The 15,691-nt window shown below is 30.6% G+C and overlaps 2 protein-coding genes and 1 long non-coding RNA gene across 4 annotated transcripts; 1 reads left to right on the forward strand and 2 right to left on the reverse strand.

Moving 5' to 3' along the window:
- The first annotated feature begins 1,034 nt into the window (after positions 1-1,034).
- On the forward strand, positions 1,035-2,989 carry LOC149881650 (uncharacterized). 2 transcript variants are annotated; one of them, XR_016445062.1, is made up of 2 exons: positions 1,035-1,164; positions 2,376-2,989. It is a non-coding gene; the product is annotated as an uncharacterized LOC149881650 (long non-coding RNA). The 2 variants fall into 2 exon arrangements; XR_016445063.1 differs by lacking the exon at positions 1,035-1,164 and adding an exon at positions 1,332-1,579.
- Positions 2,990-3,905: 916 nt separating this feature from the next.
- On the reverse strand, positions 3,906-10,715 carry LOC145191553 (uncharacterized). The gene is made up of 4 exons (XM_080068672.2): positions 10,498-10,715; positions 9,983-10,227; positions 4,894-5,150; positions 3,906-4,646 (listed from the first exon to the last, which is right to left on the reverse strand). Exons 1-4 carry the CDS (start codon positions 10,569-10,571, stop codon positions 4,266-4,268), a joined length of 957 nt encoding a protein of 318 aa, XP_079924798.2. The 5' UTR covers positions 10,572-10,715; the 3' UTR covers positions 3,906-4,265.
- A 1,114-nt stretch (positions 10,716-11,829) lies between these two features.
- On the reverse strand, positions 11,830-14,185 carry LOC145191720 (uncharacterized). The gene is made up of 6 exons (XM_090067571.1): positions 14,046-14,185; positions 13,541-13,605; positions 13,213-13,355; positions 12,926-13,122; positions 12,563-12,713; positions 11,830-12,274 (listed from the first exon to the last, which is right to left on the reverse strand). The coding sequence occupies exons 2-6, from the start codon at positions 13,587-13,589 to the stop codon at positions 12,089-12,091; spliced, it is 726 nt and encodes a 241-aa protein (XP_089923697.1). The 5' UTR covers positions 13,590-13,605; positions 14,046-14,185; the 3' UTR covers positions 11,830-12,088.
- Between the last annotated feature and the right edge of the window lie 1,506 nt (positions 14,186-15,691).

Genomic DNA, 15,691 nt, shown 5'->3' on the forward strand with positions numbered 1-15,691 from the left:
GTCTCAAAACGAATATTTTGCAACCAAACACGCAAACTCACGTACGGCCATTGACCCATTCAATGTGTGTTAGATGATGGTTTGCAATCTTTTATTTAGAAAAATCGCTGCACTTCTAAACTATGGATATCTAAATTTTACTTATATGTTATTTTTCTTTTTACACGGTCTTTATGCTCCTCCACTTTAGATAAGTTTACAATCACAAGCGCCGGCAGTCTTTAGGTTAAATCATCTGAAAGCTTTTTTCAAAAAATCTGTGCAATAGGATATTCTGATTGCAATATGGTTGCTCTATTAACATTCGAGAAATCTTTAACTGTGAGATCATGTTTACCATCATGAATTTAAAATCAATGAGAACGTTGACAGAGCTGAAATAATAAAAAGTCTCGCTTAATGATACTTTGTGTATTCATTTAATAGTTAAAGATTTAAATCTGTAAAATTGAACTACTTTGGTTATTTAAAAAAATATATAGTTTTTAAAAATGCTAAAATATATTTTAATGATAAATTTAAAATTTTAAGTAATGAACTCAAACCACTCGTTTCATTGGTGCAAAAAAAAACGTGAAGCAGTGTTTTACATTTCTTTTCAATCGCTTTTTTCCAATGGATAAAGAAAATGACGAAGCCGAATAAAATTTTACAAATTCTTATCGATAGCCTGATAAACTAAATTATCGATAACCTGATAAACTACATTCGTTCCGTTTAAAGATTTCTTAATTTATTTCAAACAATGCAGGTGTCGGGTCTTTATCTAGTGAGTTTGAGATTTCGAAATAAGAATGGAAATCATTAGAATTATGCTCCCATCTGTCTATGAAAACCTGAGATAAAATAAAAAAAATCAAACCGAAATAAAGAATACCAGTTGCTATGGCAGAAAATAAATTTCGCAACTTTTCATTATATGTAAAGAATTTATCTGGTCAATATTTGCACTCGATGTGTCGATTTTCTATTGCATTCATATTCGCGGTAAAGTTTCACACGAGTATTTTACTTATTCACACACCCATTTTATATTTTTTTATTTTTCGTTTCAAATCCTCCAATGAAATTTTATGAGCTAAAAACAATGAAGTAATTTAAAGTAATATGAAGTTCAATAAATTTTCGAATTTTTGCTACATGTTCATAAACATTCTAAAAAAGGTAACTCATACTATATATATATATATATATATATATATATATATATATATATATATATATATATATATATATATATGTATATATATATATATATATATATATATATATATACACATACATATTCAAGCCACGCTATATGCACGCATTCATCACGCGGACGAGGAAAGGTTTGCATTTTTTACGTCACGGCTTAAACGCGTAAAGTGCGTTTTATTGCATCCTCATCAGAATTAACTGATCCCTTAAATTGAATGATAGATTTAAAGATTGTTGTAAAAATTATTAGTTTTGTTAATGTTTTTAAAAATGAAGAATATAATGTTAAAATATTTACGTGGATGATACCAGGTTGTGCACTTTTCTGTCGAAGTTGGGGTTTTTTTTCTATTTATTGAAGCTTTTTTTAGCTTTTTTAGTAAGAACCTTTTTTTTTTTTTCACAATTAAAACTGTTATTTCAAAAGGATCCATTTAACCTGACTTCAAATGAACTTTTACAGTATAAAATTTGATAAAACGATGAAAGTAAATTTCTCTTTTTATTAAAATCTGAGAATGTTTCCGTTAAAGTTACTGCCTCCGTTTCATGAAAAAAGTCCATTTCTTTTTAAACACGATTTTTTTAAATCCATTTTGTAGTTATATATCTCATAAAATGAAATTTTGCATTTAAGAAAGAGCCTTTGACTAATTTTGCTTTGATAATCTTTTGCTCTGCATATGATTTTCATCAGAACGGAGTTCAAGGTTTCCGGTTGAGTTTTTCTGAATAAAACTTTACACAAATTTAATAAAACGATGAAAGTAAATTCTCTTTTTATTAAAATCTGATGATTATTTTATACAAAATATTCAGAAACGAAAAAACGTTATTGCAAACTACGCCGATTTAATTCCATAAAGCCGAAGATAGACCCTATTTCGTGCATCAATAAGATTGTCAAATGCTTTTGTTAAATATTTGTCACAAGTTATTTGTCATGCTTTAGGTGGGACAAAATACACGTTAAAAGTCCACAAAAAAAAAAAAAAAAAAAACTTAATAAGATTATCTTTTGAGTCAGAAAGTCATTGAATAAGATGTGTCCTTTGCGTCAGAAAATGTAAAAAGTTATTCAAATATTAAGTTTCCAGTAAAAATAAAAATTTTATTAAAACCGTTTTATTTTGGCGACATCAAGATTATTCCATTTTTATTTATTTGTGTTTTAGACAAAAGTGCATTGATCAACCCTGGTTCTCACCTTCCTGCAAAAGACAGTACGCAAACACTAATCCCCTCTGTACTACACATACCGATCTCCTGACCAATTACATTTGGCTATTAAAATATAGAGAATTATTTGTAGCAGAGTATATATTGTTAGCATTATTATTGTCGCAGTGTGAATAGTTTTTATTTGGGAATTAAAGTAGGGTGAACATATTGTTAACAGTGGAAATTTTATAATCTCTTGTCATTTACAAAATGTCAATGGTGTGCCAACCAGTAAAGAATATTCATAACCAACCGAAGAAAATAGGTGGCAGCATGGTGGATACTGTCATAAGTTCGATGCCAACCTATGAGCTGGATTCAGTAAACGAAGTTGTTCTAGAATCAGCAATATTTCAGTTAGGGTTGAAATTTCATAACAAAGACAGTTTCGATGCAAGATGTTTTGTTTGCAGAGAAAATTTAATTCACTTTAAAAGTTTAGCATGCCGTCAAGCACCTTGATATAAATTGACTAAATTGGACTACATATGGCCAAACTCTTGTTATATATGCTACTCTTTGTAAAATATTTTAAAAATTCTTTTATTAAGAATTCAGACGAAAGAAAGTTTAATGTTACGAATGCATTTGAGAGTTACGAATAATCCCAGGAGAGATCAAAATATGCTTTAAAAATTGCAGTTGATAAATTGCTTTCGGTTTTAAATTCTTTGAAAATATTTTTAACTAAGCAAAAGTAATCCGTTCTAAGAACTTATCAGTTACTAGAATAAGAGTATAAAACCCATCTTTAAAACTATTTATGCGGTGACCCGTCTTTAAAACTCAATATATGTATAAAAAAGGGCAGGAATAGTTTAAATATTACTCTTTATGAGAGAATGTTTCCGTTAAAGTTACTGTCTTAGGTTCATGAAAAAAAAATCCATTTCTTTTTAAACACGATTTTTTTTAAATCCATTTGTAGTAATATATCATATAAATTGAAAATTTGCATTTAAGAAAGAGCCTTTGACTAATTTTGCTTTGATAATCTTTTGCTCTGCATATGATTTTCATCAGAACGGAGTTCAAGGTTTCCGGTTGAGTTTTTTCTGAATAAAACTTTACACAAATCGGTTTTCGTTTTAAGAAACGAAGGAAATAGTAAAAATCACAGCATTTGCTACAATCATTTTTATTACAATTAGTTTTATACATCGAAATAGTACATTTAACTTTAAACTCGTAACTACAAATTATATTAAACATTTTTAAAATAAAAATTTAAAAACAACAACAAAAAAATTGTATAAATATATAAATGTTAGCAGAGAATGGTTTCTATTGTTAATCCAGCAAATATTACTTATAAAACAAATCTTTAAATTTTTTTAAATATATAAATTATTATATTTAAGTAAGCTATTTTGTTTATATAAGCTATTATATTAATAAACGGTCAGTAAGACACGTATTTATATCAATAAACGGTAAATATGACATGTATTTATGTCAATTAGCGGTAAAAAAAAAAAAAGGACTAAACGGTATAAGATATATTTATACTAAAACATCAGATATTATTAATAATTACTCACATATAATATTAAAATAATTTTCACAAAAATTTATTATACGAAAACCAATTTTGGGTGGCAGTGGTTAGTTTTCCATATAAAATACAAATATGTAAAAAGATATTAACAACAAATAACTTTTTACAAAAAAACAAAAGAACGAAAAAATTATCATTTTCCAAACGAAAAAATTACTGCATAATTACAAGTTGGTAGTAACACTAAAAATTGTTGCATTAATGACAAGTTGGGAGTAACACTAATAATACTGGACCAATACCCAACACATATAGTAAAACGTTAAATAAACATCAAAAAAAAGTTCTACACTGGTTGCCCATGGATTGGCCACCATGATAGTGGTTGATCTTTTTCTACTAAACGGTATCCATTGTTCATGCTTCTTGAATCATAACTGTGTATATTGCGGTGCATGTATCGTAAATTGCTTTCATACCATGGGTCCAGCTTTGTAGTCAATGTCCCTGTGAATCTGCTAATTTTCTCGTTTTGAGGTGGGTTGGAAAGAGATTTTAAAAATAAAGAATTAGATATACTATTATTAAACGATGCAGGTGGTTGAGACTGGGTGTAAGGTTTAAGATATGTATTAAATTGTGGAATGGGGGGAGGTGATGAGGGACTTGAGGAAGAAGTAGATTTGTTGCGTTTTCTCCATTTAGCACGACGATTCTGAAACCAAACCTAAAATTAATATAATTAACATAATTAACATAATTATACTACTTATACTAAATATTGCATTTTCTATACCGTCATTTAATATTAGTTTCTCTGAGTGCTGCCATTGCTTTTTATTAGGGAAATGTCCGGCAGTTTAAGCAGAATTCGAGTTTTGCGAGCCAACAATCTTTGCTAGCATTCTGTAAATCATTTAATTATTTTGTATTCTGTTAGTTATTTGGTAAGTTATTAACAAAATAATTCGTACCTGTATTCTTGCTTCTGTCAATCCCAATTTTAACGCCATTTCTTCTCTAAGGAAAATATCTGGATAATGCGTTCTATTGAACACCCTTTCAAGTTCATCAAGCTGATGCGTTGTAAAGGTTGTTCTATATCTTCTTTTTTTCGACGGCATGCTCAAAGCTTGCTGTCGATATGTGTCGAGTACAGTCGGACTAGCTTCGTCAGACGTCAGAACTCCGTCATGGTCTAATGTCGGGCTGTCTAGCGTCTCGCAATCGTCTGTAGAAGGAAAAAAGGTTTGGTTAGTAAGTCTGTGTGTGTGTGTGATGAAAATTAGTGCCACAAAAACAATGAATTTTTGTTCTTAGAAAAAAAATTTTTATTAAAAAAAATTCAAGGTTTGATAAAGATATTTTTAAGGTAACAAAACAAAAATTGTGGCCCTTATGAAAGCACATTATAATGACAAGCAGCAAGATTGTCTCCAGGCTAATTTGTTTGCTTAGGTTACCGCTCTGACAGTCTATGTCGCGGTGAAGGCTTATTTCTCAGATGAGGTCAGTTACGCAATATGACCATTAAAACATTTAGTTGAAGCAGCCGACAGAAATCAATTTGTCTGTTTAGTTTTTTGAATAGAAATATGGAGTAGATGCGTTCGTTTCAAGTTTGCGTTTTTTCGTGTTTTGTGTTTTTGTGTTGTAAGATACATTTGTGCGTTTTGCTGTAATTTTCTAATGTGTCAAGGTTGGCTTTAATAAAAACTCAAAATACATCTTTCAAATATAAAATTAGGTTTCATGCATTTTAAGATTGCAAATGCGCGAGTAACTAGGTAATGCGCGAGTAACTAAGGTAATGCGCGAGTAAATAAGGTAATGCACGTTAAAAGCGTACTATCGAGTGTAAAAAAAGGAAAAAAAAAGCGAAGAAAAATTTTGAAAAAGAAAAGTACACAAAATGGATCTTTGGGTTGATGATTGAAAATATTCTTAATCATCGAATTAAAAAGATTTACATAAAAAAATTGAATACGTTTTTTAGAGATTTAAGTAACTTATATAGTTTATATTGTAACTTGTATTGTAACTTGTATTGTAACTTATATTGTATGTATATATGTATGTATGTATATATGTATGTATGTATGTATGTATGTATGTATGTATGTATGTATGTATGTATGTATGTATGTATGTATGTATGTATGTATGTATGTATGTATGTATGTATGTATGTATGTATGTATGTATGTATGTATGTATGTATGTATGTATGTATGTATGTATGTATGTATGTATGTATGTATGTATGTATGTATGTATGTATGTATGTATGTATGTATGTATGTATGTATGTATGTATGTATGTATGTATGTATGTATGTATGTATGTATGTACGTACGTACGTACGTGTGTGTGTGTGTGTGTGTGTGTGTGTGTGTGTGTGTGTGTGTGTGTGTGTGTGTGCGTACGTGTATGTGTGTGTATGTGTATGTGTATGTGTGTGTGTATTTATGTATGTTTATACGTACGTACGCGTGTGTGTGTGTGTGTGTGTTTGTGTGTGTGTGTGTGTGTGTATGTGTGTGTGTGTGTGTGTGTGTGTGTGTGTGTATGTACGTATGTATGCATGTATGGATGTATCTATCTATCAAGGGCGGTAGAAACAGGGACGATAGGGTCCCCACTTTTACTGCCCGTGGTCCTCCACTCTTAAAAAGTAGTAAAAAACACGTTTGTGTTTGCCTCCCTCCCCCCTCCTTCTTTTCTCTCACTTTAATAAAAAAATTTTCTGATTAAGGTTGAGAGATAAAAAAGTAAAGAAACCTAAATTTTTTCTTTCAATCAAAATTTTTTTAAACTTTCAAATCAAAAATCCAATTTTGTCATAAAAGCAATGAACTTGAAAAAATAAAAATTGTCTATAAAATTGATAAGAAGTCTGGAGGCCCCAGTTCAGATCCCTGAGCAATTTTAATGTACTTTATACGTGTGCGTGTTTATGTGTGTATGTGTGTTTGTACGTATTTGTGTGTATGCGTGTGTGTGTGTGTGTGTGTTTGCGTACTTATGTGAGTTTGTATGTGTGTGGTTTAAAGGTCGGTTGGGTGGGTGGTTATGTGCATATGCGTACGGGCATGCGTTTGTGTTTACGTATGTGTGTGTGCGTTCATACTTGTGCGTATTTATGTAGAAATAATTACGCGTGTAGACATAATTATGTACGTATGTACATGCCTTTCTTAATTTTTTTAGGTATGTAACTATAAGCATTGTTGTCAACCTATGTGTATGTGAGTATGATCAATGCAACAGATTATGAAAAGGTGTTCTGTAATGTTGTATAGCATATACTTTCTGAAGTTGTGTACATAAAAGGACTCTAGATAATGCTTTTCTCGTAAGTTATTGTAAAAGAGATTTTATATTGTCGGTAAATTTTACGGTAAAAAGAAAGTAAAAAATGTGAAATGTACGAAAATACGTAATGTTCATGGGTCGTAAACGTTTAATTAAGCAATCTGTATATTGCCACAAATAGTCATGTTGTTCTAATACTTTTTTGAAAAATATCTTAGGCTACACCACACAGCAACGTTTTTGCTTCTTTGTTAGGTGATTCTTATAAATTTTTGGGTGTTGATCACGAATATCACATCAAAATATACGTATCACGTTTAAGAGAAATCTTCAGTTTTATCATAAAGTTTTGCTTAAATTTTTGTCCAAACATCTCACTCCAGTTAGTGACTCATCAACAACAGCTCAGGCATTTATAATCAGACCAGGTTGGAAACTTTTCTGTGAAAACATGACATCTTGGATATGCCTGAACAAGTCAGAACGAGCTTAGAGCTCAACATGCTATAAGATATAGATACTCAACATGCTGTAAAGGTGGCTTGCATAAACCGATCCTGCTCATTTGGTTATTATAGAAAGCTAGTGCGTATGTGTGCATCATTCTAGTAAAGTACAGTGTCTATATCAATATAACAGTAAGTAAATTTAATGCTATAGTCGTTTTACTGTCTGGCGGTATGTCTCGTCAATGTTGTAACAGCCGCGATACGTTCTGCTATATCTGTGACAAATATACACTTGCATCACAGAGACGTTCAATAACTTCTCTTACAAAGAAAGCTTATCTGTATTTCGGCTGCAAAATTGATAACTAAGACAAGGAATGCGGGCCTCACATTTGCTGCATAACATGCTCTGTCAATCTAACCTGTACCACATGAGGACAGTCTCTCAAATCCAAAACCACGAACGAGATGAAGAAACTCCAGCGCAGGATATTTATAGTGACGTTGACCCAGATTTTGAACCTTGCTCATCAAATAATCCACATCTGAATTAATCCAATCTGAAAAAACTCAGTCAGAATTGAACAATTTGGTCAGAGATTTGGTTCTGTCAAAAGCAAAACCCAAGCTACTGGGCTGCAGGGATGATGTCTGCTGTTGTCAGGTACGAAGCTGTCTATGTTTGGAACACGACATTATAATATCACCAAATTTTTTGCACAAGTCGACGGTATCTGTTTTTGTTGCTACTTTGAAGGGTAGTTCTCGGCCTTAAGTTGTGATTACCATCCTAAAGAGTGGCATTTTTTCATTGATTTGTCAATGCTAAGCCTTAAAGTTGTTCTGCTACACAGTGGCAACTTTTATCCTGTTGGCTACGCAGCACACATGAAGGAAACGCATGAAAATATGGAACTGTTGTTCAACCACATCTTGTATAGTAGGTACAACTGGAATATTTAAGTAGATCTGAAAGTCGTTGCTCTGTTACTGGGACTGCAGCTCGGTTATACCAAGTACTGTTCTTTCATCTATGAATGGGACAGCCGTCGCAAACAGTCACATTGTTGTTGACAGAGCTGGCTACTCTGCAAAAAGTTAGATCCAGGACAGAAAAATGTTGCATTGGGTCTTCACAGGACAGAAAAAAATTGCCTGGAAAGCCTTCAAAGCCGCTGTTGACAATTTTCTGGGCAACTGGAATCTCTCAATGCTTTCTGACTGCTTGGACACTTCATCGTGATGCACCAGAAGTTAAAAACAAAAGAAAAGCAGGAGCAAAGTATTTTTAATTCTGTTGAATTTAATGGCTCATGCGGAACATAAACGTGATTAAGTAAGTTAACATATAAATGTCTATTTCTTAGAGTTCTAACTTGATGCAGTAAAGCAAAAACTATTTATGTTCATACCTGTTATAATCACCTAAAACTTTTCGAGAAGCAAGATTTTAAAAAAAGTTTGTTGAGCAGTGCTATCGGTGGAAAGAATCGGTGCAAATTATGTTTTAGCGTATGACACTGTGTGAGAATATAAAAATTGTTTTGCTAGCGATCATCACAGTGATCACAGTGATCACAGTGAAATGTGTTCGTTGCGTTGATTGTAATTAAATCATTTGTTTATGCGAAATTATTATCTTCATTTTATCAAAGCTTAAAAATCAAATGTTGTGAAAGATGTTTGGTTATCTAAGTCAAATTTACTATGCGCAATGTGCGCATGTCGTTTTTCGTTATTTATCATTGTCTTAGCTTGTTTATCAGTGTCTTGTTTAGTTCAGAGTTTAGTTGTTCACTAATTTATGTTATATTTGTAAATGGTGAAAGTCGACGGGTTTTTTTGGATTGCTTTTTTTTTTTTTTATTCATGCAATTGTGGTTGAATTTGTTTGTTTAGGTCCAGATGATTTGGTTTTAAATTTGTTTGTTTAGGTCCAGATGTTTTGCGTTCGTTTCAAACTTTGTTGTTGTTACCTATTATTTTTCTACCGTTATCGTCGATTTTCTTTTACGGATTTTTTAAATATTTTATATATATATATATATATATATATATATATATATATATATATATATATATATATATATATATATATATATATATTGAACAAAACAGTTGCTGACTTTTCAATCATCAAGCCAAAGCTTAAATTGCAAATTTTTGCTCGAGATTTGATTGAAATTAGTTTCTCTTTCTTATTTCGCAATTCGCCTTCAACAAGCAATGGATGACTCTAAGAACACTGCTTTGAAATCATTATATGCCTTCAAAACCCTTTCTTATAAGTTCTCTTACCTTCGGAAAGACTGCCTCCGATGGTTAACGATTGTACTCTTGAAGATGGTGAAGCTGGTGATCTGGAAGATTCAGGTGAAGAGACTGAATCGGATTCCGGAGATTGAGGCGAACGATCTGAAGAAACTGCGTCAGTAAAGCTATTACCTAAGCTGACTTCACCATTTGATTTCATTCCTTCCTTGAGTCCGAGAATGTCCTTTATGCTATATGACGTATGCTTTTTCCGATCAATATTCATGTTTCTAAAAGAAGCGCATGCAAACAGCAATCAGATCGATTTTATTTACAATAACCATGGTTAAGTGTGGTTATTACAAATGCGTTCTGTCTGACTGATTGCTTTAAGTAAAAATTAAACATCGGCTGGTCTAAAATTATATGTTTTGAGAAGAACCAATAACAAATTATTTTAGCATAAATTAATCCTCAGCATTACGTTATATTTATGTTAATATTTTCAATTATATTAATACTGTTAATTTAAATGAATATAGCGTCAAGTTTTAACTTACTGGTCAAAAGCTGCATTGTCTTCTTGGTGAAGTTCAGGCATGGTTGAAATAGAAGGTTGATAACACGATATCATATATGCAAACTTTCTTGAAACTCTTAAACAAGATTTGAACTTTCTTTACAAAAGTCGTTCTTATGCATTACATTTCATTTGTGCAAATCAGCTCGGCTAGCTTTGTTCTTCCACGCTAAAGTGCACTCAACTTGTTAGAACACTTCGAAACAGAAGAACTGTTAGCTAACACATTACTTCATTAATCATGCGAGCCACTGCCCACGCGAGCACAAATAATCTGCACAACTACTTGACCCACACCGAATGTTCATAAAACAAATTTCTCGTTAATAAAACAGAATTAAAACCTTAAGAACTAAACGGAGGTATGTTACGAATAAAAAAAACAACAAAAAAACATGAATTTTAATTTTATTTCACAAATCGCTTTGTAATGAAACTTAACTTTCAAATGATAAAAAATTTTAAAAGAGAATAAATTTAAAAAAATTAAAGCAAACAAGATATTTGCTTAATATTTACAAACCAAAACCTCCTGTATTGAATTATACATTTCCCCTACACTTGTTTACTAAGTTCCGACCCATTTAATGGCATTTCGTTTACTTAATTTTCGTTTAATGAACCTGTTTAATTCAGTTGAGCAAATTAACTGTGAAAGCGTGTAAACTTGATAACATTCAAACAATGTGCAACAAAAGTAATGAAAACCTTTTGTTGCTTTTTTTTTGTGCATCTAATTTGAGTGGAAAAAAATTATTTTAGAGATAAAGTTCTTAATAATCAAGAACAGTTAAAATGAAATAGTTAAAATGGATACTAAGTGCTTTTTAACGTTGATTCAATTTACGGATAATGAAATGTTTTAGAGATTAATCAACCGTAATGACAACTCGTATCTGAACACGGGTGACTTAACAAGGAGTTGGGCATTTGGTTAGTGCTGGCGTGAAACTGCGATAAATAAAGTTCGTTCTGCTTAGCATTTTAAATGTATTTATTTCAGCTCAAGGTCATTAATCAGCAATAGTTTAGAACTCAACCAAGTGTTTTATTTCATGATTGAATGATTAATTAGCGACATTTTGAGCTTTTCTTGCGGCCTTACGGGTCTAAACTGGTCATACAAATATAAGCCTAACATGGACTGAACTAAACAAAACTAAACAAGCGCGTGATTTACAACTTGAATCAAATCAGAAATATAGAGGTTTATTTATGTAATACAATTTTCTTTTTAAAGTGGTATAGTTATGATGGTGTTTTCTTATTTGCTATTAAATTGATATTTTTAAGAGATTGATCACAAACTAGGTATATTTAGGCATTTTCTTTACAAATTGAAGATTTTTATTTAAAAACGGTCAATAAGAAATTTCAAAAAATCAATCCGATCATTACTCTAAATAATTTACACAGCAGCATAACAAAAAATGGATCGACTTCCACTTGAAAATTTTTGTCGATTGATGGTCAATAAACGCGTCGCAAGTTTTTTAAATAACTTTTTCATTTTGATGTTGTTTTTTTTACTACAAACATGCCCAAAGCAAACTTTTGAAACAAAACTCTTTTTAAGTTTGACGGGCGCCTTCTTTAAGAGCAGCTCGCCTTTTAGCTTCGTCGACGTGTTTGCCGCATTTTTCTTTGATTTCTGTTAAATGACTAAGTCTTTTTTCTTCCGCTTCAGTCAGGCTCAGTTTCACTCGCTCATCCAACTCTTCGAGTTTTTTTTGATTTTCAGCTCGTAGAATCTCACCCTGTTTATTCAAAAAGATTTTAAAAAATATTACAACGAATACAATATATTTCATAATGTAATGTAATGTAATGTAATGTAATGTAATGTATGTATGTATGTATGTCTAAATAAATAAAGTAATATAAGAAATAATATAAAAGAGCGTTTAAATTATTTGGAATTCTTTTCGAGCATTTTAAAGCTCCATCTCCCATTGCACATGATTCTCTTCAGTTTAAAAAATTTTCTTAATGGTATTATTAAAAAAAAAGTTTTAAAATAACGCTTTATTTACATATTGTATTACTTTTATTAAATCTTGTCTGGCTTTATCAATGATGATTTTCATTGCAGCTTCTCGATTTTCCTCAGCAAGTTTCAACTGTGACAACTTGAATTCAGCTTGATTTTTTTTCAATTCCAAGTTTTCTTCGTGTATCTTTTTAGCTTCTTGAGCCCTGAAAAAACAACGACTTAAATCAACTCATAAGAACAGTGCTTCGTTAATTACCAGCGATGAGAACTTTGTATCCACAATAAGTTCCTCATTATTTTTCTAAACATGATTTTTTTTTTTTTTAATTGAAAGCTCGTGCTCAAGAAAAATTGTTTCCGTTCTTTTTACGAGATTAAAAAGAGCGCTAAAAATAAACCAAAACACTTTTTTTGCCTCATTTCCCTTATTTTTTGTTTTTCCTCACTCTCTTTTTTCTGTTGGTTGAGAAGTTCTTCAGCTGTGAGCAATTTTTTTTGGACTTTTTCACTCGTTTGTTTTTGGTGATGTTCGTGAAACTCAAGGACTGTGCGTTTCATGTGTTGAAGTTTATCGTGAGTAGTTTGCTTCTGTTTTTTTTCCTCCAGTATATGCTGAATTGAAAAAAATGTCATTAAAATCTATTTTGATGCTTTAGATCAAAGAAAAATTATTATAACGCATTTGATGCTTCGATTAAATACCTTTTTTCTTTCTTCAGCACTTCGTAATTTTTCTAAAATTTCAGGGGTGGATATAGGTGACGGGGAGTATGCTGGCATGACTTTTGATGACGTGGGTTGTTTGAGCAGAATATCAAAAGCGAATCCATTTGGAGACTCTTGAACTAAAATAAAATAAATTATTAAGCGCGATTTTTTTTTAGCTGATTTTTATGGGAGTTTATATATATATATATATATATATATATATATATATATATATATATATATATATATATATATATATATATATATATATATATATATATATATACAGAGTTTTTTTAGCATAAGCATAAAAACTATTAACCTTGCGCAGGAGAAAGCTGTAATGGAGTAACAGGAGCCAACGCTGCCATGATTCTTTATTATAAACTGTTAAAATCAAACATAAACAAACTTCTATAAATGTCACATACAAAAAATCTAAAGATAAAAATATTATTCCTTTTAATGCTTGAAATAAAATAATTTAGAACTTAAAATAGAAACCATTAATCTAAAGGGCAACGTTAAGCAGCTTTAAAATATTTATTTCATTCTTTGCGAAGTAAATATTCCAACAAAGCTGTTAAACGTTTTATGACGATATATTTAGTGGAATATTCGGTATACGTCGTTAAGAACAGAAAAATACCTGCATTTTATGCCTCAGGTGTTTACTCCGGTAAAAAAATACGTTTTAACAAAAGTTTAAGTTCAAAATGTGCACTACGGAACTAATAACTATAATGCATTACGGAAAAAATAACTTGAAATTAATTCTTTAACAATTGTAAATTTTTACAGGGTTCTTTAAATTATAATAAACTTACTTTGAGTTGAGTTCTACAAACAATTTTTTCCTTTTTCTTATATTTGTAAGCCTAAAGTCTTGTTTTAAACTCTCCGAATTAAATAAAGTTACTCAAGCGTATCGTTAATGATTGTTCTTTCCGAATATGAAAAGAGCCCTAATGCTAAAAAGTAAAATTAATAAAAGAAAGGAAAATTCGAATTTTAACGAGATGCCATTAAAAAGCCAAAGGAAAAAGTCTTCTCCTTCTATGATTTAAAATCATTATGAAGTATTTTAACTATATTTAGAGAAGATTTTACTGTAAAAGCTCAAGCAAGAAGAGAAATGTGGCTGAATTTAAGAAAAAGCTTAATTTATTAAAAGACAAATTACCGTAGATTTCCTTATTTCCGAACAGTCCCTAATTCCGAACAGCTTTAGTTCACTTATTGTTACACCTTTTATTTTTGTGGGATTTTTAAAAGGAAAACTGATTAATAAATTGGAAGACTAGAGTAATGAGAATATGAAAAAATATTTTCAAAATGTATATTGATACCATTAAATTTTTTAATTGCAAGCAAAACACTTTTTTAAACCCTGAAAAACCAACAATATAAAACCGACTTATTAAAAAAAAAGACAATTTAAATTGCGCACTGTTCGATGTAGAATTTGATGGTGATTATTTATCTGAAAAAACAAAACAAAAACAAAAAAAACAAAAAAAAAAAAAACAAACAAAAGTTAGCAATACTTCGTAAGATATCTTAAAAACAGTACTTTTCTGCATAATTAAAACGTTTCCCAAATTCCGAACAGATTTTAGAATGCACTTTTTTTTGCAAAAATTAGCGTTTTTGCTTGCAAGTAATTAACAACAATATGTAACAATAGTATTTTAACGACATAAACTAAGAAACTTATACGCTTTTGACCTTTTTATTGAATTTCTAAACGTCTTGTTTTTCTTAACGTTTGTTAATGAAAAAGCTTCCTATTTGATTAATGGGGAAGCACTCGCTAAGGCTGCAACCAACCAGATACTAATAACTGAGATTTCTTCTGGTTAACTGATAGAAACAGGCAGTGACTGTGAAGGTTTTTTTTTTAACTGATTACAAAAAAATAATGGAAGACAGGATCTAATAAATCGATAATGTACACTCTGCACCAACCCTTACATTAAAATAAAAGTAATTTTAAATTTTAAAAATCTTTTTACCTAAGTCTAATCTAGAGGTCTACGCGAGTATAAATTATTTAGCTTTTTAAATTGAATGCCATTTTTTGGGATTTGATATGTACGTTCGGAATTAGGAACACATGTTCCTAATTCCGAATGAAAAATTTACTTTTTAAATTTAAAAGTTAATAATATTTTTATAATAAATATACATGTTGCTTAATATGGTTCGATTCAGTTTAGGTTCCAGTTTATTTATTTAAAAAAATTAATATGAAATTCAAAAAGCAAGCGGAGTTATTAAACTTTAGGTACGATTTTGTTCGGAGTAAGGGAAATCTACGGTATCTTGTAGTAATAATAGTAATTTTGTGAAAAACAACAACGATAAAAGCAGTAGTAGTAGTAGTAGTAGTAGTAGTAGTAGTAGTAGTAGTAGTAGTAGTAGTAGTAGTAGTAGTAGTAGTAGTAGTAGTAGTAGTAGTAGTAGTAGTAGT

This window comes from Hydra viridissima, unplaced genomic scaffold (genome assembly GCF_058129835.1).
Source record: "Hydra viridissima isolate aposymbiotic clone 2 unplaced genomic scaffold, HvirCarnegie_v1 scaffold_11, whole genome shotgun sequence".
NCBI lineage: Eukaryota > Metazoa > Cnidaria > Hydrozoa > Anthoathecata > Hydridae > Hydra > Hydra viridissima.

Bases quoted from the DNA above. Each gene is read 5' to 3' on its own strand.
- LOC145191553 (XM_080068672.2), bottom strand. From the start codon at position 10,571: ATGATATCGTGTTATCAACCTTCTATTTCAACCATGCCTGAACTTCAC. The intron at 10,228-10,497 runs GTAAGTTAAAAC...CGCTTCTTTTAG, and splicing joins GACAATGCAGCTTTTGACCA to AAACATGAATATTGATCGGA. The intron at 4,647-4,893 runs GTACGAATTATT...TATTAATTTTAG, and splicing joins TGACAGAAGCAAGAATACAG to GTTTGGTTTCAGAATCGTCG.
- LOC145191720 (XM_090067571.1), bottom strand. From the start codon at position 13,589: ATGGCAGCGTTGGCTCCTGTTACTCCATTACAGCTTTCTCCTGCGCAA. The intron at 13,356-13,540 runs GTTAATAGTTTT...ATTTTATTTTAG, and splicing joins ACAGCTTTCTCCTGCGCAAG to TTCAAGAGTCTCCAAATGGA. The intron at 12,714-12,925 runs GCAAAAAAAGTG...TTGTTTTTTCAG, and splicing joins CAAAAAATAAGGGAAATGAG to GGCTCAAGAAGCTAAAAAGA.